Raw genomic sequence first — 26671 nt, forward strand, 5'->3', positions numbered from 1 at the left:
GTCCGCAAAATATGATTGCCCGTAACGCTTCTGTTTTAGAGATAAGCAATTGTCTCAAAAAATATGACAGGATTCATAGTCAAAAATAGGATTTTTGAAAATCCATAAACACCTACCACTTCAGTTTCCAGATTAGGCTCATTCGCAGTAAAAGTAAATATCAGCTGCAAGTTGCTTTTCCATGTACAGCGCGCAGTCGAAACTTCGTTCTGATCGACTACCTTACTTATCATTTCCGTCTCTTACCTCGTCAGGCTTGAATTGATATGTAAAATACATACCTAGAATACACCTCGCTATCAATGTTCTCTACGAAATTCAAATTTCTCTAAAACAGCAAAAAATGGACCTACAGCACCTATAACTTGGTTTGTGTTTATTGGGGATCCTTTGGAGTTTGGCCATTTTACACTATACCTTCTATAACATATCAACTTGGAATCCGTTGAAATGGTTTCCAAAAAATTGTGTCTGGATTGTAAATCTGAGTTCATTAGAGCTGAATTTTATTTCCACTTTTTAATGCAGAGCTTAACAAGCTAAAGTACTCGTAAGTATTTAAAAGACAGCTGGAGGCTCTAGAATGTCACGAAACTACCACTGTTTATCAATTCTGAAGGTCGACAATCAGATAAAAACCAACTTTCAATTTTTTACGATAAAGTTTTTTTTAGAAATAATTAATCGTCGAAGAAAATGTTACATTCACACCAGCAGACGAGAATTTTTGAAAATTTGACCTAAAAGTGGACCAAAAATATCGCAAATAATATAATGTAGGTATTTGAGTAATACATAATTTCATTTTGGATCATTTCATGCCAGTTTTTTTGAAACTGTAAATAAAATTCAAGAATCTGCCAAAGACTTCAGAAAGGCTCACCACCAACAGTCTACAGATCATGACTGAGTTTATCATGAAAAATTACTTTTGAACTTGAAAAACAATTGAACTGGTGAATTTTCAAGTTGAGCTTTAATGGAGTAGAGTTGCTTTAAAAGTGCATTTAAATCCATTTTGAGCAAAATCGAATAGGTCTATGATAATAATATTTTTATTACTAGGAATTCGTAGATTGTTGACAATCAACTTACAGAAAATTTATAAACGAAGTGTAACTAGGTATTTCAAATCCTTATAGGTAACACCTTAACAGCAAAGCAGATTCATTCAAAATTCTAAAATTAACATTGTTTAGTACAGCTAACAAAAAAATAGATGAAATAGAAATAACAAAGCTGCTTTAAATACAGAAAAATCTCGCAATAAACAGCCCAAAAATGAACGCAGATTTTTATTCTTCGTCGTCAGATAGTTTTTCGGGAATCTGCGTCCCATTCAACACCTTTGAAACACAATGTCTGTGCTGATAAACCAAGTGACACTCTTCAATATGATGACGCGTAACTGAAAAGCAAAAAATTGGTATTATTTTTCCTTTAAAATAATATCCACCCGTAACCATGCAAACTGCAATAAATGAAATTTATTTATACGTACGATAGTCCGCGCACGCTGCTTCTGCATCAGCCACTTTTTTCACAAAAGTTGTACTTTTCCTCGTCAAATCGGTTCCTGATTTTGGAGGCTGGGCAACGAATACATGCTCGATGAAGCTTGTCTGGTTCTTCTTTTTAATCTAAATAAAAAAGCATACCTAGTTTATTCTTTTATTTAATGATTTTTTTTCACGTAAATAGGTATAAGTAAGATTAGTAGTATGTAAGAGTACCTATTATGTACTCGTATTAAAATTAGATAAACAAGACGAAAAATACCACGTACCTGGCCCAGTTTAAAATGAAAACAATCTAGCAAGCACTATAAAAATTAAAATTTTATTGAAATGATTAATACTTTATTACATTTGCATTGGCACTTACTCGTATTTGAAACAGTAATGGATAGGTAGAGGTACGTTATTATACAGTAGATAAAACTTACACCTTGTTCTAGAGTGGTTGGTATACCGATGGATTTGAGATCTGCTATAGTAACTGACCAAAAATACAAAAATTAGTTCTCCTAATGTATCTTTTTATTCAGTTAGAATTATAAACTACATCTATGTTACACCTACAATAAGCATATTTGTTTACTTACAACGGTAGTTGGTAAGGTTTAGTTCGTCCTTGCACTCCTTGATGAATCGTTGATCCCTTATCTTTCCGTTGTCCTAACAAGAAATTTAAAAAGTCACGTAGTAATTCTCAATAGTATGAGGATCTTGAAAGCACGTAAAATTACATCTAAACTTTGCACTCACCTTAGCCTCGACCAGAATAATCGAAACCGTGATCACTAAACTAACGTTAAGCAAAAAAACTAAAATGGAATTCATCTTTTTCGAACGAATACAAAATATGGTATGTAGATAGAGATACCGAAGAATCGAAGAAAAAATTCACGAAAATGTATAGGTAACGCGACCGTGTTTTAGATAGGTAAAAACAATCAATGTTTCCAGTAACGACGTTTCTCAGACAATTTATACGTCTATGAAACACTCTTATCCCGTCATAAACCTTTGAAAAAATGATAGTTGACCCTTGAATTTTTTGTAAACTTTAGCTAGCAATCACCTCATTTATCATCTCAAATACCTAATACGGTAATAAAAATTATAGGTTAAGTTGAAAAAAGTGTAATCTGTGTAATAATACAATTTAGATGAATTTGTGATTATCTTAATTGCCATTTGGTCGAATCTTTGTATGTTCTTTGATTAGGCATTTCAAATGAGTGCCTATACTAAAAACATATTATGGTTTCTCATGCAGTCTATTAATGAACTTGAACCAAGAGAGTTATCATTTTTAGGTTACCTAATTCAAAAATAAATTGTATTCAAACTCAGCAACTTCGAATTATCTATTAGGATTGATAACATATGTATGACTTGTCATATCAAGAATCTACCTATATCTATCATCGTGAAAATTTTCAAAGAAAATTTGATTTCAATATCAAGTGTGAATTATTCATAAAAATAGCTGGAGTTTTTTTGGAAAGGAGTGAGAGTTTATTTAAAATAAAGGGAATCGTACACACAATGAGCATAGACTTCGATGTGTTATTCAAGATAGGGTTGGAAAACTTGGAAATTTTTTTTTCAAGGTACAAACCATGGATTCCTTCAACTTTTTTAAAAGTTCTGGAGAAAATTGATAAGTCGTGAGTGGCTTCAGAATTACCCTAAACTGCAGGTACCTACATACAAGTAGTATGCAGAGGAAGAGGAGCTGAAATGAAGTAATTAATTCATAATGGTTCATTTTATTTGGAAAATATGTAGGTCGCATAGATAGATATTTCATAAATAAAAGGTGAAAAATTGTCATAAAAATAATTTTTTCAAAATGGTTTGGTTTTCAAAAGTTTGCTAAAAAGGCACACTCAGTGTTCAAAAAATACGATTAACCAAAATGTAGAAAATTTACGACAAATTCAGTTTTTTTTTTTAGTTTTTACGATTTTTTTGTTTTTTTGTAAACTGAAGGAAGATTTTGATAAATTATTAACTGATTTTTGTTTGGGGGGGGGGGCTAAAAATATCAAGCGACGTAATTTTTTTAAATTTTGAAGCTACAGATTGTAGCTTTCTTGAGATGTTTAAAATTTTCGACCTGGAACGAATTCTATTTCAAAGTCCTCTCAGATAAAAATGAATTTTTTCAATTTGAGAATACCTAATTTTCTTGATGAAATTTGATAAAATTTGTTTCCAATAATCTGACTTCAACTTTTACAAATATGTACCTTACTTATAATTATTATTTTCACCTGGTCCATTTTAATTTTTCAGCAAGACCTCGATTACCTACCTTCCTATTCTAGTTTTTTCTAAACCCAAAGAGACAATTTTGAAAAATTAAAAAATTATTTTATCGATAAAATTCGTGAATGTTTCCACTTTCCAATTCGACTTTCCTCTCAACACCAAACTAAATGTCGTCATTCCTATGGTAGGTAGAGCTTTGAATTCGCACTCGAGTCTATAATAATGAACTTGAAAATGAGATGATCGTCATATCACGAAAAAAATGAAAAATTCACAGGGTTTCAGCCATCCGAGCACTTTTTAAAATATTTCTCACATGATTTTTTGAAAACTTTGGACTCTCAATAATGGTATTCTATACATATAAGACCTCGATACTTGAATGCAATTAAAATGGGACCAGATTCAACTTTTTTTTAGAAAAATGATCGGTTACCTATTTTATTACCTAGTTTTCTCTTATTGGGCTCCAAATACTTAACCTAACGAAAGATGTGTGGTGCCACTTTGCAGCAAAATTTAAGAAATAACTTAGCATCAAAAAATACATCTCGAGGCCAAAATTTCACGAGCTGACATGATATTTAGTTCCCAGCTTTTGAACAATTTTAGAAAATTTAAATTTGATTCAGTTTTGAAACATACATAGGCACCATTGCTACTTATCAAAAGGTCAATAAAATAAAATGAAATTCAGCATATCTGAGTTTAGATCACTTTTTCATCTGTTTTGCTGTATAATCCTCCGAAGAAATTAAAATTTTTTAAAATTAAAGCTTCAATTTGATAACTATTTCCAAAAAACTTATTTAAAAAATGAAATTACGTCGTCAAAGGTAACAGAAATAATAGTTTAAGTAATCAAATTTGCGAAAAGATGAAGTCCAGGCATTGAAAAAGTTCAACGAAAAATCCTAAAATTTACATTTCTACAAAACACTGGAAAAAATTAGGCTAAAACGTTAAAGAATGCTAATAATATTACTGCTTCAAATAAAGAGAAATCTAGTAAAACGCATCATCACTGGTATTACAAGTTAAATTTTTGGGCTTGTTCCAATTCAACACTTTATAAACGCAACATCTGTGCTGAGAAACCAAGTAGCATTCCTTAACACGGAAAGTTGATACTGAAAAACAAAAACAAAAAAACAGTATTATTTTTCCCTTTCAAAAAAATAAGGTAATGAAATGAAATTCATTGAAGCTATAATACGTACGAAAGTTTGCACAATTTACTTCTGTTTCTACCACTTTCTTCACGTAAATTGCAGATTTCTTCGTCAAATCGGTTCCTGATTTTGGTGGCTGACCAACGAATTTTAGTTCGGTCCGATTTGTAATTTTTATCTTTTGAATCTGTTAAATACAAGGGTACCGGTCTATCGTTTACTTATTGCATTTATTCGAAGATTACATACCTATTTTTTTCAGTACGTAGGTAACTATTTTAGTCATACGAGTAGGAATGCGAACAAATAAAGCGAAATAGTAAAATATCACGTACCTTTCCAATTTTGAAATTGAAGCAATCCAAGATGCACTATGGTAATCAAAATTCCATTACAATAATTAAAGGTGTTTGATACAGTAAGATAACATATAGGTAATTAGGTAGGTAAGTACCGACAAGAACGTCATACTTACACCTTCTTCTAGAGTGGTTGGTATAATGGATTTTACATCTGCCACAGTAACTGACCGAAAACACAAAAATTAGTTCTCCATAGTTTTTTTTCTCGAAAGTTGAAACCAAAACCTATCTAGCGAACCGTTACTTAAGCATAGTTTGTTTACTTACAGCGGTGGTTGGTAAGGTTTAGTTCATCCTTGCACTCTTTGATGTATCTTTGGTCCCACATCTTCCCAGTACTCTAATGAGAGATTTAAAAAGTCACATACTGGTTTTCAATAGTGTGAGAAGGTACCTGAGGGTCATTCGACGTCAATTCGACCAAGAAGTAGTAAGGGGGGGGGTCGACGATTTTTTTGAAATTTTTCCTGTGGAAAGACCTTTTGAAGGGTTAACCAATGGTGCAAATCGCAGGCCTCTTTTTTTCAAATTTTTCAACGGATACGTAAAAATAAGGGTCAAATGGTTCAACTTCACCAGTCAAAAACTTTTTTTCTTGTTTTAAATCAAGAAATCGCATTTTTTCGCAAACTTTCAATTTTTTTAAATCGACTTTACGACATAATAGTCGGGGAGCCCACTTAAGGATAAATTGCACCCCCCCCCGTCGATCCTCCGGGACAACTTTTTTCTTAAAGGGGGAGTCCTAAGGAACATTTCTAGCCCTTGTACTCAAAAAAAAAAGTGGCCCTACTTACAAAATGGCGGCCACTTTGATTGACAGGTCAGCTGAAATCGCAGATTTTGCGTTCCAACATAGGACTTGCACAACATTTTTCAAACTGTACAAAGGTAGATCGAAAGATCAAGCAAAAATTGATCACCTGTCAAAATTTCAAGTGCTGAAGTGCGTTTTTCGATCATTTGGTGAATTTTTGAAAATCAAATTTAGGCTTAAACTGAGGGAAAAAATCAAAATGTTACCAAATTGACCAAGAAAGCTGTGATTTGGGATACACCCTATTTTCGACATGCCAAATCGATTGGAAACTGTTTCAAACCGTTTTGAGCAGTTCTGGAGCCTCCAGCAGATTTTTGAAACTCGAAATTCCCACAAAATTTCACCAAAATGAAGTTGGAAAGCTGAAATTTATTCTGCAAACTAATTTCAATACGCTACGAAGTCAACTGCAGGGGAATTTCAAGTCGATTTGGAGCATCCAGCGATTTTTCGAAAATTACTGGAGCCTCCAGCAGATTTTTGAAACTTTGAATTTTCACAAAATTTCATGAAATGGAGATGGAAAGCTGAAATTTACTTTACACTTCGATTTTAACACCCTCTGAAGACGACTTCAGGTGGGTTCAAGTCATTTTGGAGCCTCCAGCGACTTTTTGAAAATTACTGGAGTCTCTAGTAGATTTTTGAAACTTGAAATTCCTGGAACATTTTACCAAATGGTGTTGGCAAGCTGAAATTTACTTCGCAAACTTATTTCAATTTGATATGAAGCCGACTACGTGGTGGTTTCAAATGGTTTCAAATGGTTTCAAATGGTTTTGAAGTTTCCAGCTGCTTCTTGGAAATTTCAATTTTCCAAAAAACACCATAGGGTAAACTGCCCAGTGGTTGACACTTGTGTAATTCCTTCGTTCAGTTTGATTTTTTGGCAACACTGATACTAGCATGATGTAATTTATACCTTGCTTGTACATCACCATGACTTTCAAACCTTTTGCTCATTTCAATGTAGCGTCATTCGAGTTATAAATTTTTATAAAAAATTTGTGAAATTTCAGCATCATAATTGATGTGAAAGTATTTTACAATAAATTTCATAAATCAAAAAGTTTATTCTTTTTCTGAAAACTAATGAGATATCCTGAAAGGTATTGAAATGTAGATGACGTTGGTCATCTAGATATACTTCATTCTTACTTTTTGATCTGAAATAAGCCGGTTGTCAATCACTGGATATCAAAATGCATAATTTTCCAGTGGTTGACATAGTGTAAAAAATGTGAATTTTGTAATCATAATTCTTTAAAATTTCATGTATAGGTAAAAAATGACATTATCAAAGCCAAATAAAAGGAAGGGAGTAAACTTAATTACAAAATTCACATTGTTTAGGTAGACTATGTCAACCACTGGACAATTATGCATTTCGATATCCAGTGATTGACAACTGGCTTATTTCTGATAAAAAAGCAAAAATTATGTACATTGAGATGATAAATGTCACTACAGTAGTTTTTGAAGTAGGTGTAGGTACATGGTACATGTTTTCCTGCATATTTCAGTATGTCTCAATCACTGGGGTGTCAATTACTGGACATGTCAATCACTGGGTTGTCAATCACTAGTTGTTGGTTGTCAATTACTGGGCAAAAAAGTTGTCATTTTCAAAAAATAATTTGAAGGTCACAGTAGTGTCCTTTTTTGATGAAATATAAGTCAAAATGACGGCAAGGAGTGGGGACATATCTTATACCAACTTATTTTCAAAAAAAAACATATGCATAGGAGAAAAAAATTTTTTAAGTGAAAAAGTGTCCTGAGATGTGTCAACCACTGGCGATTTACCCTACGACCTCTCAAAAAGTGGCTGGAGGCTCCAAAACAACTTGACATCACAGCAGACGACTTCGTAGCGTATTAAAATTAGCTTGCAGAATGAATTTTGACTTTCCATCTCCGTTTGATGAAATTTTGTGAAAATTTAAAAGTTCAAAAATCCACTGGAGGCTCCAGTAATTTTCAAAAAATCGCTGGATGCTCCAAAACAACTTGAAATTCCCCTGCGGTTGACTTCGTAGCGTATTGAAATTAGTTTGCAGAATAAACTTCAGCTTTCCAACTCCATTTTGGTGAAATTTTGTGGGAATTTCGAATTTCAAAAATCTGCTGGAGGCTCCAGAACTGCTCAAAACGGTTTGAAACAGTTTCCAATCGATTTGGCATGTCTTGGTTTGATGAAATTTTGGGGAAATTTCAAGTTTCAAAAATGTACTGGATGCTCCAGTAATTTTCAAAAAAAGTCGTTGGAGGCTCTAAAATGACTTGAAACCCACCAGAAGTCGTTTTCAGAGGGTGTTAAAATTGGAGTGTAGAGTAAATTTCAGCGTTCCATCTCCATTTGATGAAATTTTGTGAAAATTTAAAGTTTCAAAAATCTGCTGGAGGCATCAGGAATTTTTAAAAAGTCGCTGGAGGCTTCAAAACGACTTGAAATTCACCTGCAGTACTTCGTAGCGTATTGAAATTAGTTTTTAGAATAAATTTTAGCTTTACAGCTCCAATTTGATGGAATTTTATGGGAATTTCGAGTTTCAAAAATCTGCTGGAGGCTCCAGAACTGCTCTAAACGGGTTGAAACCGTTTCCAATCGATTTGGCATGTCGAAAATAGGGTATATCCCAAATTTCAGCTTTCTTAGTCAATTTGGTAACATTTTGATTTTTTCCCTCATTTTTGGCCTAAATTCGATTTTTAAAAATTCACCAAAAATCGAAAAACGCACTTCAGCACTTGAAATTTTGACAGGTGATAAATTTTTGCATGATCTTTCGATCTACCTTTGTACAGTTTGAAAAATGTTGTGCAAGTCCTATGTTGGAACGCAAAATCTGCGATTTCAGCTGACCTGTCAATCAAAGTGGCCGCCATTTTGTAAGTAGGGCCACTTTTTTTTTTGAGTACAAGGGCTAGAAATGTTCCTTAGGACTCCCCCTTTAAGAAAAAAGTTGTCCCGGAGGATCGACGGGGGGGGTGCAATTTATCCTTAAGTGGGCTCCCCGACTATAAAGCCATCCTAATTTTTTAATATGTTGTTCAGCATGAAAAGTTGTCCACAATTTTTCGTACGAAAAAAAAGTGGCAAAGCTATAATTTTTATGATATGACCAAAAAACCTTTCAGATTCCCTGAATATTGGAAAAAGTTTCATAAATGGATGATATTTCAAGTTCACTGAATACTTTGACACACCGTAGCAGCCTTTAAAAAAGGGTTATGGACGGCTGCGATTTGCGCCATTGGTCATCGCTTCAAAAGGTCTTTCCACAGGAAACTTGGTCGAATTGATGTGGAATGACCCCTGATTTTATTATAAAAATGCGTAAAATTTTACATGTAGGTACCTACTCACCTTACCCTCGACCAGAATAATCGATACTGTGATCACTAAACTTGCACTTAGCAAAAGAGCTAAAACGGAATTCATCTTTATTACCTACCGAATGAAAACAAAACAGATGCGTAGTTACCTACTTAATTACGCGTAGTATCTGCACCAAAGAATCAACGAAAAAAGTGCACGAAAATATGGAACACGTTTTACGATATAAACTATCAAGTGTGCTCCATGACGATATATTTTAGACTGACACTCAAATCTTTTCGAGGAAATGATCACTTAAGTACCAATTTGTTGTCAAACGTGGCTGTGCAAAGCACCGACCTCATTTATTTATATTAGGAAATGAAAATAATAAGTAAAAAGGTGCGACTAGTATAAAATACAAATTAGATAGGTTTGTCGTTACCTATCATAATGGCCCATCGGTTTTGGCATATTCTTCAACCATTTCAAATGTCTAATTACAGCAAAGGTATGGTCTCAAAATATTTATAATTTAGGTCTAATCTAAAAAAAAAAATCTGAATGCCAACTTAGCGACCTCGAATTGATGAGAATTGATATGGTAAGCCACATTAAAATGTCTATCTAACGTATGTACCTGGCGAAAAAATAAAAAAATAACCACCAGACTATGTTTTGACGAAACAATTAGTTGGTGTAAAATATTAAAAAGTTTGATTCGTGTGTTTTTCACCATTTCTGGAAGAGATTTAAACATTTTGATATTTTGATTTTTGATTCTCGAAATAAAAATTTATCAGAAGATGTTAGATGAATTCCTCTCATTGAAAAAATTATATTATTCAATTTTTGAATCATTATGGTGATATTGGTGATACAGTGTAGCCTGAACTGATCTATGTACGTACTTATTTGAGTCATTTTTCAGACATTCAGTTTTTACGAACTTGTATCTGTGGCTTCAAAATTTCAAATAAATGGGTCACTTTGTATTATAATTTTTTCAATTAGGAAAAAAAAGAAAGGTTGAAATATTATTTTGAACGAGAGATATACGAGTAGTTAGATAGTGAAGCACATTTTTCCGTCTATCAAAAGTTATACTTGCGAAAAAATAATTTCGAAATTCATCTTGGGGAAATCATGTCTAAACTAACCTGTAGCATTTAGAAAAATAAAAACGACCGAAGAATTTCTAAAAACTACATTCAGTCGTTCCAAAAATACGTACATATTATCTACAATAAATTTTCAATTGAATGGAAGACATTTTTTATGAGTTTTCGATTCGAATACTCGTATTTGTGGTTTTAAAATGTTAAAAGAAATGAAAAGATTAAAAGTCTGAAATTTTTCGCAAGTTTATTCAAGTTCATTCGTTCACTATTGAGATTCCTAATTTTCCAAAATTTATTATTTCGAAACACTTTTATGTATGTACTTGGCCGAAAAGCTTCAACTATCCTTTAATTTCGATTTTTAAAAACATTCTTTCGACGAAATTTGTGAAAATTTGCTTCCAAAATACAACATTAACCTCTGTACAGCAATAATGTCAGTATAGCGTACATGCTCGTATATGTAATATTCATTTGACATAATAAAATACCTGGAAATCTATTCTAAACAAAACTGAACAGATCTAAGTATAATCATCGGGATTTATTTAAAAAAATTATGAGATTGACAATTAATTACCTATACTTACAAAATTCATTAATTAAGTGAATCAATTGAAATCCTACAAATAACAAAGCAGCTTTACAAAAAATTTAAAAAAAATCATTTCTACAATAAATCATTGGAAAACGTTTATCTAGTTGGCGTAATATTTCAATTCTTCTTCATCAGTAATATCATCATATTTTAAGCGCAGCCGGTATCCGCGCATAACCTGTGAAACGCAATATCTATGTTGGAAAACTAGTTGGCACTCCTCAGGATGCAAAGTTGTGACTGAAAAACAAAAAAATTTTTATTACTTTTGCCTCCTACAAAAGAAAATAAATCTATTCGTAACGATACAATAAATGAAATTTATTTATAATGAGTGTAAGTAATACTTACGAAATTTGCCACAATCACGTTCGGCGTCAGCTAGTTTCTGCAGGTCAGAATCCGATTTGTTCGTCAAATCGAATCCTGATTTTGGAGGTTGACCAACAAATGCATGTTCTGTGTAATCTGGCTGTTTCTTCTTTTGAATCTATTAAATAAAAAAACATATTATTTTATTCTTTTATTGCAAGATTTTTTCCCTGTGGATAAATAAAGTATAATTAAACACATATTAGTTATGTACTAAATTAAGCTACGAGACAAAACATACCACGTACCAGACCCATTTTGAAAAAATAACAATCCAACAAGCACTGCAAATAAAAATTTCATTACAATAATTAATCAGAACAATTCTCATTGGTACCTATTTCATTCAGTATAGGCTACCTAATGATGCATTTTTAAAGGTGGATGATATACTTACACCTTCGTCTAATGTTTTTGGTATACCGATGGATTTCAGGTCTGCCACAGTGACTGATCAAAAATATGAAAAATAAGTCAATTCCTCTATAAATAGTGATTTAAAATTTGAAACCTACGTAGCTTAATACCTACCTACACCTACGTCATACACAAGCATATTTGTTTACTTTACTCACAATTGTATTTGGTAAGGTTCAGTTCCTTCGTACACTCTTTGATAAATTTGAGATCGTACATCAATTCAAAATCCTGTCAAGAAATAATTTAAAATGTCACTCGACGGATTTACATATAACTGTCACATATGTATACCTATGCAGAGGTAGGTAGAGGTACCTATAGCTAAGTACGAGTATATCAAGGGTACCTAGTTACCTACATACAGGGTGGGTCATAATTAACGCAACCCTGTTATCAAAACTTCACCTTTATTCGACGTAAATGGCACAAATACAAAAGAAAATTAAAGGAAATATAGGAAATAACCTCTTTCAGCCATAAAACATGTGCACGAGTGCGAACAATCATGTTTCGGAAGACTTTTGTTGATTTTAGTGAAATTTTGATTTTTTTACTCATTTTTGGCCCAAAGATTGAAAAAAAATAGTTATAGTCGATTTAATCAGCGCAGTAACATTCTTGAATCTCCTCTGAAATATTCCTACACTGTTTTGAATGATTTTGTTCCAAAATAATCCTGAAAATTGAAAATAAGCTGCATACGCAACGTTTATGTTCAAAAATGAAATACGTACGCTCGGTAAACAAGTCGACACCGCTCAGCTGTAAATGGTTGGATTTCAAATCCAACGGTTTCAGGCAGTTCTAAACATACCAAGGTAACCACTTGTTCAAAAAAAAAATGTTCGGAGTCAAATGAGTTGCCGTAGGAACGCCTTAAAGTTAGGGTTGCGTTAATTATGACCCACCCTGTATATGAAATTGATAAGTTAACTTACCTTTTCCTCGACCACATGATACGAAACCGAAACTGTGATCACCAAACTCGTACTAAACAAAACGATCAGAACGGAATTCATCTTTTCTACCTACAACGAATTACAAAATAGGTACCAAATAGGTAATCGAAAAAAAAACACGAAAATATAAGTTAGAAGTGTTTCTGACATAAACAGTCATAAAAGTGTTTCTCATGACGATGTATCTTGGGGTCCGTTTGTATAAGCCTATAAAGCTTTCAAATCCCACTTCAAAACCTTCAAAAAAATTATTTCATTGGTGTAGTACACTTTGACATGTGCAAAGCTTTCCCCTCATTTATTAATCTCAGGAAATGAAAATAATATAGTGAAGTTGAGAAAAGTATAAACTTACAGCTGGATGAATTTCCATAAATGGTTATGAAGGTTAAAACCAAACAAAAAAATCATTGTCTAATTCAACGACCTCAAATTATTAAGAAGAATTGATATGATGCGCTATACCTACATAAATCCTTATACTTGGTGAAAAAAATTAGACAGGAAGTGTTTCTTTTAAAAAATAAAATGTTGATTTCAAAAAAAATATTTAATTATTCAAAAGGATAATAATAATAATTTATAGTGCTTATTTGGGAGAAAAAGATATAGGGTCATTCCACGTCAATTCGACCAAGAAGTGCAGATAGGGGGATTCGGCGATTTTTTTGAAATTTTTCCCGTGGAAAGACCTTCCGAAGGGATGACCAATGGCGCAAATCGCAGCACTCTAGCCCATTTTTAAAGGCAGCCAGGGGGTGTCAAAGTTTTCAGTGAACCAAAAATATCATCCATTACAGCAGTGGATTATTACTCGATAACCGCGATACCTACCAAAATTGAAACTCCTCACAAAAAAATCAAAATTCGAAAAAATTCAATTTTCAATTTCAAACATTAAAAAACGCTTAAATTTATTCAGTCGTCTTACTGTGACCTCTTTCTGACGTATTTCATGAAAAAGTTGATAAAAATTACTCTCACAACAAAAAAATTAAAATTCGTTCATTTTTTGAATTTTTTCAAATTTTGATTTTTTTGTGAGGAGTTTATTTTATCGAATGAAAGGAGTTTTTCAACTTTTTCAACAGATACGTAAAAATAGGGGTCAAATGGGTCAACTTCACCTATCAAAACTTTTTTTCATGTTTTAAATCAAAAAATCGCATTTTTTCGCAAACTTTAAATTTTTTAAAACAACTTTGCAACATGTTACCATCCCAATTTTTTAATATGTTGTTCAGCATGAAAAGTTGCTCATAATATATTTTTTTCAGAATTTTTGAGAGTCGGAACGATGTAAAAACTACGTTTCGAAACTTTTTGAGCTAATTTTTTGTACGAAAAAAAGTGGTAACACTGATTTTTATGATACATATCACCAAAAAGCTTTTCAAAACCGCTAACTATGGGAAAATGTTCAATTTTGGTAGGTATCGCGGTTATCGAGTAATCCACTGCTAAAATGTATGATATTTTTGGTTCACTGAAAACTTTGACACCCCCTGGCTGCCTTTAAAAATGGGCTAGAGGGCTGCGATTTGCGCCATTGGTCATCCCTTCGGAAGGTGTTTGACCCTATAGAGAAATCAGTATAAAGTATGTTTCATTGAACTACCTCCCCCCCCCCCAATGCTGAAAGAAGAGTAAAAAGGAACATGATAACTACTGCTGATTTTTTATTTGCTTTTAATTCATCGTTCCAACGAATTTTAATCGAATAGGTACCTAAATCAAATGAAATTTTCAAAATATGATTTCTAATTTTATGATAAAAATGATAGATTTGACTACCTCCAAATTTGCTATTTTCAAACAATTTGGAGCTTTCAGTAAGATCTAAAATGAGATAGGTATGTATATGGCCGGCTCAAATTCATTGAAATAGGTAAGTTGAAAGCATATCGCATTAGATGCAAATCAAATTTCCAGGTCTGGGTTCTCAAATGTATTCCCAAACCTTCGCAATAAAAATCGAAAATGAGTAAGGCACTTCATATACAACGCCTATTAAATTTCAAATAAATGGGTCACTTTGGATATTGATTTTTTCAATTAGGAAAAAAAGGAAGGTTGAAATTATTTGGGTTAAAAATGAATTATTTTTGAACGAGAGATATACGAGTAGGTAGGTAGAGGTACCTATCAAAATTTACTCGTTAAAAAATAATTTCGAAATTCATCTTTGGGAAATCATGTCTCAACTACCCTGTAGCATTTAGAAAAATAAAAATGGTCGATAGATTAGATCTAAGTAAAGTAAATTTTCGATTGTATGGAAGACAATTTTTATGAGTTTTCGTTTCCAATACCTGTATAATAGCAGTTTTGAAATATTGAAAAAAATGAAAGCATCGAGTGGCCAATTTTTTCAAATTTGAAATCTGTAGAAGTGTAGAACCGACCTTCTTCAAAAATTAGAAGTCTTAAATTTTTCGCAAGTTTATTTAACCTCATTTGGTCGCTATTGATATTCCTAATTTTCCAAAATTTATATATTTTCGAAACGCATTACTTACTTGGCCGAAGTTTTTACTATCCAAATTTAGTTTTTCGATTTTTGAAAAGATCTAAAAACTTGAAAATTATCTATTCTGTCGACGAAATTTGCGATTTGCTTGGAATCCAATATTAACCTCTAAACACCACTGGAAATCTATTCTGAACAAAATTAAGTAAATAGACCATAATTATCAGGATTTTTATTGCAAGAAAGTAGTTTCCTAAGCTAAAAGATTGACAATTGATTACACTGACAAAATTCATTAATAAAGAAAGTAAATTAACTCAAATTCTATAAAATAGCAAAGCAGCTTTACAAAAAATTCTAAAATTTACGAAACATAACAGCAACAAAAATGGAACATCTCATTTTAAAAAAATCACTTCTACAATCCATTGGAAAACATTTCAGATAGGTAGCTAACAAAATAAAGATACGTCTAATCTTCTTCAAAAACGCCTATATCATCTATTAGTAAAGGCAGTCGCGTGCCGTTCATCACTTTTGCAACGCAATATCTATACTGAGAAACTAGAAGGCACTCCTCAAAACGAAACATTTTGACTGAAAAACAAAAAAAAAATTAAAAAAATGCTATTATTTTTGCCTTATAGGTACAAAAGAAAATGAATCCATTCGTAACGATACAATAAATGAAATTCGTGTATAATGGGTACTTAAGTACTTACGAAACTTGCCACAGTCTGTCTCTGCTTTAGCCACTTTCTCTTTATAAGTTTGTGTTTTATTCGTCAAATCGGTTCCTGATTTTGGAGGCTGACCAACGAATTTATGTTCCATGTAGGTCAACAGTTGTTTCTTTTTAATCTATTAAATAAAAAAGCATATTATTTTATTCCTTTATTGCAAGATTTTTCCCCTGTGGATAAATAAAGTAATTAAACGCATATTTGTTAGGTACTAAATTAGGCTGACAAAAAATGCCACGTACCTGACCCATTTTGAAAAAATAACAATCCAACAAGCACTGCAAATAAAAATTTTATTAGAATAATAAATCAGAATGATTCTTATTGGTACCTATTTCATGCAGTAGGCTACCTAATACATGGATTTATTCACAGATAGATAATATACTTACACCTTCGTCTAAACTGTTTGGTAAACCGATGGATCTCAAGTATGCCACAGTAACTATAATCAAAAATATGAAAAATAACTGAATAAGTTAGTCCCTCATAATGATTAGGTAAAAACATAACACCTACTCGTACGTAGCTTAATTCCTACACAAGCATATTTGTTTACTCACAATTGTATTTGGTAAGGTTTAGTTCTTTCGAACACTCTTTGAGAAATTTTAAATCATTCATCGATTCGAAATCCTGTCAAGAAATAAATTTAAATGTCACTCAACGGATTTACAGAGGTAGGTACCTAGACCTACCGCTAAGTTTATCAAGGGTAGGTACAGTCGGCCCCGCTTATTATGGTCGCATTTGTCCGAGGCAAATTGATTTTATTAAGTAAAAAAACACAATTTTCACATAAAAAAATTTACTACAACTTCACAATGTACATGCATACTAAAAAGATGGATTAAAATTACGATAGGTACTCCAAATTCGCGATTTAGGTACATAACATATCTATTTTTCAAATTTTCAAATGTTTAGACCTTTTTCCCTTTATCATCACTAGAGAGAAAGTTGTTAGAAATCAAAATTTAAAAATAAGAGAATAATAAGTGAAAAATTCCAAAATTTTTGATTTAAAGTATGAAAAAACAAGCCATTTTCCCAAAAATACCTCAATATTTTCACAAAATGATTCTGCTAAGCGGGGAGTTTGATTACATTAAACGAGTGATTTTCTGTGTAATTAGGTACAAAAAATCGGGACCAAGCCATTTGATTGCATTAAACGGGTGATTTTATTAAGCGGATCCATAATAGGTAAGCGGGGCCGACTGTATATGAAATCGATAAGTTATAACTCACTTGTTTCTCGACCACATGATAGGAAAGCGAAACTGTGATCATCAAACTTGCAGCAAACAAAATAATCAGAACGGAATTCATCTTTTCTACCTAATAACGAATACAAAATACCGAATAATTGAAAAAAAAACACACGAAAATATATGTGAACACTGAACAGTCATATAATTGTTTCATGACGATGTATCTTGGGGTCCGTTTGTATAAGCCTATAAAGCTTTCAAATCCCACTTCAAGACCTTCGAAAACATTATTACATTGGTTGGTACTTAGTAAACTTTGACACGTGCAAAGCTTTTTCCTCATTTGTTAAAAGTACACATATAAATACAAATTAGATGAGTTGAGTGTTAGCTTAATTGTCCATTTAGGTACCTATATTTCAATTAATGCTGCATAGAGGAAGTATGTTTCTCCATTCATTGATATAAACTTGTACATCGAAACAAGTTTTCATAAATGGTTATGATGAAGGTTAAAACCAAACCAAAAAAATCATAGACCAATTCAACGACTTCGAATTATTCAGAAGAAGAATTTGATACCTACGATGAGCTATTGTACATATTTGTAAAGTGAAATATCGAATACATTATCCTTATATGTATGTACTTATTACTTGGTGAAAACAATTGGGAAATTTTTCTTTTCAAAAATCAAATTTCGATTTCAAAAAAAGTGTTGAATTATTTAAAAGAAAAAAGTGTTTATTTGGGAGAGAAAAATTACAGTATGACAAAAACACCATTTCGAAATTATGTAGTACCTTATGTTTGATTGAACTACCCTCCTCCCTCCAGACGAGAGGCGAGAGGAGAGAGAACAACTTTGAAAATATCCATATTCAGTGATGGTCTCAAAAATAAATGCAAAACAAATTTCCGATGAATCAAATTCTTTTGAGCTTTTGCATTGATCAGTGAGATTTCGATCTTTCTTCAACATTCGAATTTTTTTCAAAGCAGTATATAAAAATATGATTATAGCGTATGATGCTGCTGAAAATTTGATTTTTTTTGTGAAAATTCAACGAATTTTCAGTCGAATACTTGAGCTAATGAAATTTGCAAAATCTGATTTATTCTTATTTTATCATAAAAATGGTGGAATTGACTACTTCTAAATTATTTGCTATTTTCAACCAATCTGGAGCGGCTCTCAATAAGATCTCAAATCTGTCAGAGATTTCGATTACGAGTAGAATAGCTTAAAATTTGATTCTCTCCTCCTAAACAATTCTACTCAAAGAGGTGAAATGCTCTGATTTAATCAGGATCAAAATCAGCACCGATATTTCATTTTTCATCTTCAATTAGCTTAATTTCTAGTAAACGCTCCTGAGGATTTGCAGTTGACGAGATATTGATATTCTCTATTACAGTCAACTCCGAAATTAGGGCAGTTGACAGTTATTATGAGAAAATTGTGAAAATCTGAAACAAAAAAAAAATTTAACTTAAGTACGTACATACAATGCTCGTTAAGGTTTAGATCCACCTTGCACTCATCGATCCAACGTTGATCTTGGAAAAGAAGAACCCAGTTGTCCTAAAAATGAAATTAGATGGAAAAATCATACAAACGATTTCCAGTTTGGTAGTCTAAGTAGATAGCAGGTATGAGGTACCTAAAAAAGAAACCCTTCATTTATAATTGCACATCATTTTATTTATTTATTTTTTCAATATGGACCCGCAGTATTTTTTCCTCTCGTAAAAAAATCGGCCCTTCAAACGTGAATGTTCTTGCTTTAATATTATGGCTTGAAACAACGTTTCCTGGAGTAACAATGAGCCATTAAATTTCTTTATCAATCTATGCAATTTTTCGTTTGTTTTTTTTTGAAATTTTAGAATTTCACGAGATCCTAAATTTGTTTTATGAGTTGGTAAATTTTTTTTAGAAGTTACTCTATGGGTTACACTGTTCTGATGAAAAATAAGCAAGATTTGTAACTGAATGAATGAGAGAACCCCTTGTTACCAATTTATAATAAAATTAAACCTGCACATATGCACAATATCCTTATCTCAACTGTCTATCCAGTTCGGCGTGTATTTTGATAATTTCTGATTCTGATAAAGAATAACTACCTACGAGTACGTAATGGATTATTTCTTTTACTGTTCATTTATTGACAAAAAATATTTCGAAAAATGTGAGTAAACCTCGTTTTCGGTGTGATTTTGGGTTACTAGTTAATTTAATTCAAGCTCAGGTCAGTCCATTGTTCCATGCCTATTCAAACTCAGCAACTTCGAATTATCTATTAGGATTGATATACATAGGTATGACTTGCCATATCAAGAATCTACCTAACCTACCTATCATCGTGAAAATTTTCAAAAAAAAATTGATTTCAGTATTAAGTGTGAATTATTCATAAAAATATCTGAAGTTTTTTTTCTTTTTTTTTGTTTTTTTGTTTTTTTTTGGAAAGGAGTGAGAGCTTATTTAAAATAAAGGGAATCGTACATATATGAGCATAGACTTCGATGTGTTATTCAAGATAAGGTTGGAAAACTTGGGAAAACTTTTTTCAAGGTACCAACCATGGATTCCTTCAACTTTTTTAAAAGTTCTGGAGAAAATTGATAAGTCGTGAGTGGCTCCAGAATTACCCTAAACTGCAGGTACCTACATAGTATGCAGGGGAAGAGGAGCTGAAATGAAGTAATTAATTCATAATGGTTCTTTTTATTTGGAAAATATGTAGATCGCATAGATAGGTATTTCATAAATAAAAGGTGAAAAATTGCCATAAAAACAATTTTTTTCAAAACGGTTTGGTTTTCAAAAATTTTCTAAAAAAGCACACTCAGTGAACAAAAAAATACGATTAACCAAAATGTAGAAAATTTACGCCGAATTCAGTTTTTTTTTTTTTAGTTTTTACAATTTTTTTGTTGTTAAACTGAAGGAAGATTTTGATAAATTATTGACTAATTTTTTGGGGGGAGGGGGGCTGAAAAAATCAAGTGACGTAACTTTTTCAAATTTTGAAGCTACAGATTGTATCTATCTTTCTTGAGATGTTTAAAATTTTCGACGAGCTCATTCTTTCCCATTATCGGTTGCCATTGAGATCTTTGACTTTTTTTTTTAAAAAAAAGACGTTCTAAAAAATCTGCATTTCTGGAACGAATTCTATTTCAAAGTCCTCTCAGATAAAAAAGAATTTTTTCAATTTGAAAATACCTAATTTTCTTGATGAAATTTGATAAAGTTTGTTTCCAATAATCTGACTTCAACTTTTACAAATATGTACTTTTAATTATTTTCACCTGGTCCATTTTCATTTTTCAGCAAGTCCTCGATTTTTCCACAATATGTAGGTACCTACCTTCCTATTCTAGTTTTTTCCAAACCCAAAGAGACAATTTTGAAAAAGTTAAAAATTATTTTATCGATAAAATTCGTGAATTTTTCCACTTTCCAATTCGATTTTCCTCGCAACAGCAAACTAAACGTCGTCATTCCTATGGTAGGTAGATCTGTGAATTCGCACTCGAGTCTATAATGAACTTAAAAATGAGATGATCGTCATAGCACAAAAAAAATGGAAAATTCTCAGGGTTTCAGCCATCCGAGCTTTTTTTAAAATATTTCTTACCTACATGATTTTTTTTAAAACTTTGGACTCTCAATAATGGTATTTTATAGTAGACCTCGATACTTGAATGCAATTAAAATGGGACCAGATCCAACATTCTTTTAGAAAAATGATCGGTTACCTATTTTATTACCTAGTTTTCTCTGATTGAGCTCCAAATAACCCAACGAAAGAGGTGTGCCACTTGGCAACAAAATTTAAACTGAGAAAAAGAATAGGTAATCGAAATAACTTATAGCATCCAAAAATACATCACGAGGCCAAAATTTCATGACCGGACATGATATTTATAGTTCACAGCTTTTGAACAATTTTTGAAAATTTAAATTTGATTCAGTTTTGAAACAAACATAGGTAACATTGTTACTTATCAAAAGGTCAAAAAAATTGAAAATAAAATGAAATTCAGCACATCTGAGTTTAGATTATTTTTTCATCTGTTTTGCTGTAAAATCCTCCAAAGAAATTAAAATTTTTTAAAATAAAAGCTTCAATTTGATAACTATTTCCAATAAACTTATTAAAAAATGAAATTACGCCGTCAAAGGTAACAGAAATAATAGTTTAAGTAATCAAATCGGTTTCGACGTATTTTTCAACTATTTTAAATGTGTATTTATAGCAAGGTATAGGTCTACATAATATGTAATTTAGGTCTAATTTTTTTTCAATTCTGGATGCTATTTGTATGTACCTATGTACAATACCTATCAAATGTAGGTTAATTATTTGGTGTACAATTTTTAGAAGTTTGATTTTTCATACTATCGAGAAAGTGTTCAATACCTAAACAGCTACCGGCATGATACATGTAGGTATTATTATAGAACTAGGTAAAATATGCAACTGCATATTTTTTCATGATGGATTTTTTTGACATGTTCCACTGTTCGTCTACACATCGATAAAATATCTCAAAAATGCAAAAATTTTCATTTTTTCAGGTTTCTGATGGTATTTTTGCAATAAGTGCCAAACTTGTAATTTTTTTCTCGGAAATGGAAAAAAAATGGCCATCCAACTTTTTGATATAATATATTGTATTATTCTACATAAAATGGACTAAAACTGAGAATTTTTTCAGAATTGTAACTCGTGGACAATACAGCTACGTGGGTGGCCCGAACTAGCCTTTAGAAAACTAAAAATAGTCGAAGAACTTCTAAAAACTAAATTCAATCGTACCAAAAATACCTACATAGGTACTTACATAGTTCTACAGCAAATTTTCGATTGAATATGGAAGAAAATTTTCATGAGTTTTCGATTCGAATATCCACCTGTGTTATTGTGGTTTTAAAATATTGAAAAAAATGAAAGTATCGAGTGGCCTAATTTTTTTCAATTTGAAAATGGTAAATCCAACCTTCTTCAGAGGTTAAAAGTCTGAAATTTTTCGCAAGTTTATTTAAGCTCATTTGGTCGTTATTGAGATTCCTAATTTTCAAAAATTTATATTTCGAAACACTTTTACTTGGCCAAAGTTACAACTAGGTAAGTATCCAATTTTTGTTTTCGATTTTTAATAACATTTAAAAACTTGAAGATTATTCTCTCGACGAATTGTGCGATTTGCTTGGAATCCAACATTAATAACCTCTAAACACCAATGTCAAAGTATTACATATATATTCATTTGACATAAAATACCTCAAAATCTAAAGTACGAGTATAATTATCAGAATTTTTATTACAAAACGTTAACATATTGACAATTGATTATACAAAATTCATAAATTAATCAAGTGAATCAATTAAAATCCTACAAATAACAAAGCAGCTTCACAAAAAATTCTAAAATTTACGAAACATACAGCAACAATAACAAAAATGAAACATCTCATTAAAACAAAATTATTTCTACAAACCATTGGAAAAAGTTTAAGAATAATTATTGTTAACAATTATTGTGCTCCAAATAAAGAGACATCTAGTACGACTACGAATAACACAAATCATCAGTACCTAGGTTGTCATATCATCAATCAGTGTAATAATTGCAGTCTTGTACCGTTTAGAACTTTCGCAACACAATACCTGTGTTGAAAAACCAGGTGGCACTCCTTAATAACCATAGTTGTGACTGAAAAAGAAAAAAAAATTGCTATTATTTTCACTTTCTACAAAAGCAAATATATGTAAATCTGTAACGATACAATAAATGAAATTCGTGTATAATGGGTAAGTACTTACGAAACTTGCCACAATCTGCCTCAGCTTCAGCCACTTTCTTAATATAACTTTGTGTTTTATTCGTCAAATCGATTCCTGATTTTGGAGGCTGACCAATGAATCTGTATTCCATGAAGTCTGGCTGTTTCCTCTTTCTGATCTATTAAATTAAAAAAAAAAAAACATGGATAAATATGTAGGTAATTATAAATACAAATATTAGTTTCAAAATTAGGCTACGAGACAAAAAATACCACGTACCTGGCCCATTTTAAAATGGTAACAATCTAGTAAGCACTGTAAATAAAAATTTTATTGCAAGAATTAATCAGGATGATTCTCATCGGTACATATTTCATTTAGTATAGACTATACCTAATAGATGCATTCTAACAGGTAGATAATATACTTACACCTTCATCTAATGTTTTTGGTATACCGATGGATTTTAGGTCTGCTACAGTAACTGGTCAAAGATATGAAAAATAAGTCAGTTCTTTTATATAAATAGTGATTTAAAACTTGAAATCTACGTAAGTAGCTTAATACCTACAAATACACAAGCATAGGTAGAGGTACGTATTGTTTACTCACAATTATAGTTACTCGTATTGAGGCTCAGTTCCAGGTTCAATTCGTTTGTACACTCTTTGACGAAGCGAAGATCGTACATCAATTCGAAATCCTGTCAAGAAATTATTTAAAATGATACATATAATACTACAGCTAAGTTTATCAAAGCTATAGGTATTATTGATAAATTAGCTCACCGTTTTCTCGACCACATGGTATGACACTGAAACCGTGATCACCAAACTCGTACTAACCAGAACCATCAGCACGAAATTCATCTTTTTTATAACGAATTCAAAATAGGTTCGGAAAGAATGAACACTCAAAAGTCTTTCATGATGGTCCATCTTGGGACCCGTTTATATACGCTTACACAGCTTTAAAATCCCACTTCAAGACCTTCGAAAAAATTATTAGATTGGTGGTAAACTTTGACACGTGCAAAGCTTTTTCCTCATTTATTAATCTCAGGAAATGAAAATAATAAAAGTACAAATATAAAAATACAAATTATGTAGATGAGGTGGGTGTTATCTTAATTGTCCATTAGTTGCGGCACATTATTCTTTCGATTACCTATATTTCAAATGCTGCATAGAGGAAGTAGTTTCTCCATTCATTGATATAAACTTACAGCAAGATAAGTTTTCATAAATGGTTATGAAGGTCAAGATTAAGACCAAACAAAAAAATCAGTCCAATTCAACGACCTCGAATTATTAAGAAGAATTAATACGATGCGCTACCTACATAAAGTAAAATTTCAAATACCTATCCTTATACTTGGTGAAAAAAATTAAGCAGGAAATTTTTCTTTTTAAAAATAAAATTTTGATTTCAAAAAAAGTTTTGAATTATTCAAAAGGATATAGTGTTTCTTTGGGAGAGAAAGATTAGTGTATGACAAAAACAGCATTTCGAAATTTGTATTGAGAAATTAGTATAAGTAAGTATAATGTTTGATTGAAACCCTCCCATGCTGAGAGAAGAGTAAAAAAGCGCAGAAAAACTTCATCTTCATGTACAGTGATCTCAAAAATATGCAAAGCAAATTCCCGATGAATCCAATTAGGTATTTTAAGCTTTTGTATCAGGTCGCTTTCTCCAACATTCGAATGTTTCTCAAAGCAGCAAAAATATACATATGTATTATGATTAGCGCATGATGCTGCTGAAAACTTGATTTTTTTTTAATTCTCCGTTCCAACGAATTTCAGTCGAATGAATCAAATGAAATTTTCAAAATATGATTTCTAATTTTATGATAAAAATGATGGATTTGACTACCTGCAAATTTGCTATTTTCAAACGATTTAGAGCTTTCAATAATATCTGAAATGAGGTAGGTATATGGCCGGCTCAAATTCATTGAGATAGGTAGGTTGAAAGCATATCGAATTAGATACAAATTAAGTTTCTATTAGGTCTGGACGCTCAAATGTATTCCCAAACTTTCTCAAAAAAAAAAAAAATCGAAAATGATTGTAAAAAGTTTAAGTTTTTTCAAAAGCTCATCATTAATTATCTTGATTTCTCGTAAACGCTCCCAAGAATCTGCAGTTGTCGAGATTTTTTCGGAACTTGGCTCAGATTATTCATATTTCGACTTTTTAATCTCGATCACAAGGTAAATTTTTGTATACCTACTCATTTGATCAGTATAAAAAAGTTTCCTTTCTCAGAAATCCACGATGAAAAAAATTGAATACCTATAGGTCTAACAATAGTTGAAATTTTAATCAAGTAGGTATAAGTAATTGAAAGGATGACAAAATATAGAAAATTTCATGAACTGTGCAATTTCAAATGCTAAACAGGCAGCTTGATAATAAGTATTGAATGATATGGAATATAGTAAGTACACAAATAAACGTTGATTTAATTGAGGTTAAAGGGCAATTCTGTGCCATTCTTAACTTTCTCAATACATTCTCGGTATTGATAAATCAAGTCACATCTCTCAATCAATATGCTGCTTTGCAACTGAAGAATGAATAATTTTTCTACTTTTAAAAAGAGAACCGTTCACTTGCAATTGACCAACAAATAAAATTATAAATAATCATACGCACAGTGTTGCTTGCAAAGTGCTATTGCTTGATACCAATCTCTCATGAATGAGTTTGGCTCGTACTCATAAAACGAGAAGTCTGCCGGTCTGGCTAATGCATATTCTACAATCTAATAAAAAATGAGCAAGATTTGTAACTGAATGAATGAGAGGACCTCTTGTTACCAATTTATAATGAAATTAAGCCTGCACATTATTATGCACAATTGCACATAGGTACTTTATTGATTTCGACCCCGAACAACAGTTGCAATGAACATCAAACTCGCACCAATCAGAAGAACCAAAACAGAATTCACAGCGTTGTTATGTAGGTCTAGGTACCTATGTATTGGTTATATTATTACGACCAAAACTCATGTGAAAACCTACATCTTCGGCTATTTTAGGAACCCATGGATCACTCGAATCTCATTTCAGACCTTCGAAAATTTACGTAATTATTTTGTATAAACTTTGAATACGGAAAAAACTAACCTCAATTACCCTTACTCTATCGCAGGTAATGCGGTAGCTAGGTGATTAATGAGGCGAAAAAATGAAAATACAAAGTGTAGACGAGTTTGTTTTCAATCCTTATCTTAACTGTCTATCCAGTTCGGCCTGTATTTTGATCATTTCTGATAAAGAATAGGTATTACCTCACCTATATGGATTATTTCTTATGTTGTTTATTTATTGGCAAATAATATTTCTAAAAATGTGAGTTAACCACGTTTTCGGTGCGATTTTGGGTTGGTTAATTCAAGCTCACGTCAGTCCATTTTTCTTCTTCGTCTTATAGTATTTAATTTTGAATACCTACCTAATGAACTTGTGTATGAGATACCTATAACTTTGATAAGCTTCA

General features: G+C 31.7%; 3 protein-coding genes across 4 annotated transcripts; all 3 read right to left on the bottom strand.

Annotated features, from left to right (window-relative positions):
* Positions 1 to 1037: 1037 nt before the first annotated feature.
* Positions 1038 to 9731, bottom strand: LOC135833267 (uncharacterized). 2 transcript variants are annotated; one of them, XM_065346988.1, is made up of 11 exons: positions 9507 to 9731; positions 5584 to 5656; positions 5430 to 5479; positions 5290 to 5325; positions 5003 to 5141; positions 2268 to 4912; positions 2105 to 2177; positions 1946 to 1998; positions 1787 to 1822; positions 1502 to 1640; positions 1038 to 1408 (listed from the first exon to the last, which is right to left on the bottom strand). In XM_065346988.1, the coding sequence occupies exons 6-11, from the start codon at positions 2340 to 2342 to the stop codon at positions 1296 to 1298; spliced, it is 489 nt and encodes a 162-aa protein (XP_065203060.1). In that variant the 5' UTR covers positions 2343 to 4912; positions 5003 to 5141; positions 5290 to 5325; positions 5430 to 5479; positions 5584 to 5656; positions 9507 to 9731; the 3' UTR covers positions 1038 to 1295. The 2 variants fall into 2 exon arrangements, with proteins under 2 accessions (XP_065203060.1, XP_065203059.1); XM_065346987.1 differs by lacking the exons at positions 1038 to 1408; positions 1502 to 1640; positions 1787 to 1822; positions 1946 to 1998; positions 2105 to 2177 and having other exon boundaries at positions 2630 to 4912.
* Positions 9732 to 15608: 5877 nt separating this feature from the next.
* Positions 15609 to 17685, bottom strand: LOC135833268 (uncharacterized). The gene is made up of 6 exons (XM_065346989.1): positions 17393 to 17685; positions 16705 to 16777; positions 16534 to 16586; positions 16384 to 16419; positions 16121 to 16259; positions 15609 to 15995 (listed from the first exon to the last, which is right to left on the bottom strand). Exons 1-6 carry the CDS (start codon positions 17471 to 17473, stop codon positions 15871 to 15873), a joined length of 507 nt encoding a protein of 168 aa, XP_065203061.1. The 5' UTR covers positions 17474 to 17685; the 3' UTR covers positions 15609 to 15870.
* A 4992-nt stretch (positions 17686 to 22677) lies between these two features.
* On the bottom strand, positions 22678 to 24098 carry LOC135833270 (uncharacterized). The gene is made up of 6 exons (XM_065346990.1): positions 23948 to 24098; positions 23772 to 23862; positions 23591 to 23643; positions 23439 to 23474; positions 23199 to 23337; positions 22678 to 23088 (listed from the first exon to the last, which is right to left on the bottom strand). The coding sequence occupies exons 1-6, from the start codon at positions 24095 to 24097 to the stop codon at positions 22991 to 22993; spliced, it is 567 nt and encodes a 188-aa protein (XP_065203062.1). The 5' UTR covers position 24098; the 3' UTR covers positions 22678 to 22990.
* Between the last annotated feature and the right edge of the window lie 2573 nt (positions 24099 to 26671).

The sequence above is a fragment of the Planococcus citri genome, chromosome 1 (assembly GCF_950023065.1).
Source record: "Planococcus citri chromosome 1, ihPlaCitr1.1, whole genome shotgun sequence".
Classification (NCBI taxonomy): Eukaryota; Metazoa; Arthropoda; class Insecta; order Hemiptera; family Pseudococcidae; genus Planococcus; species Planococcus citri.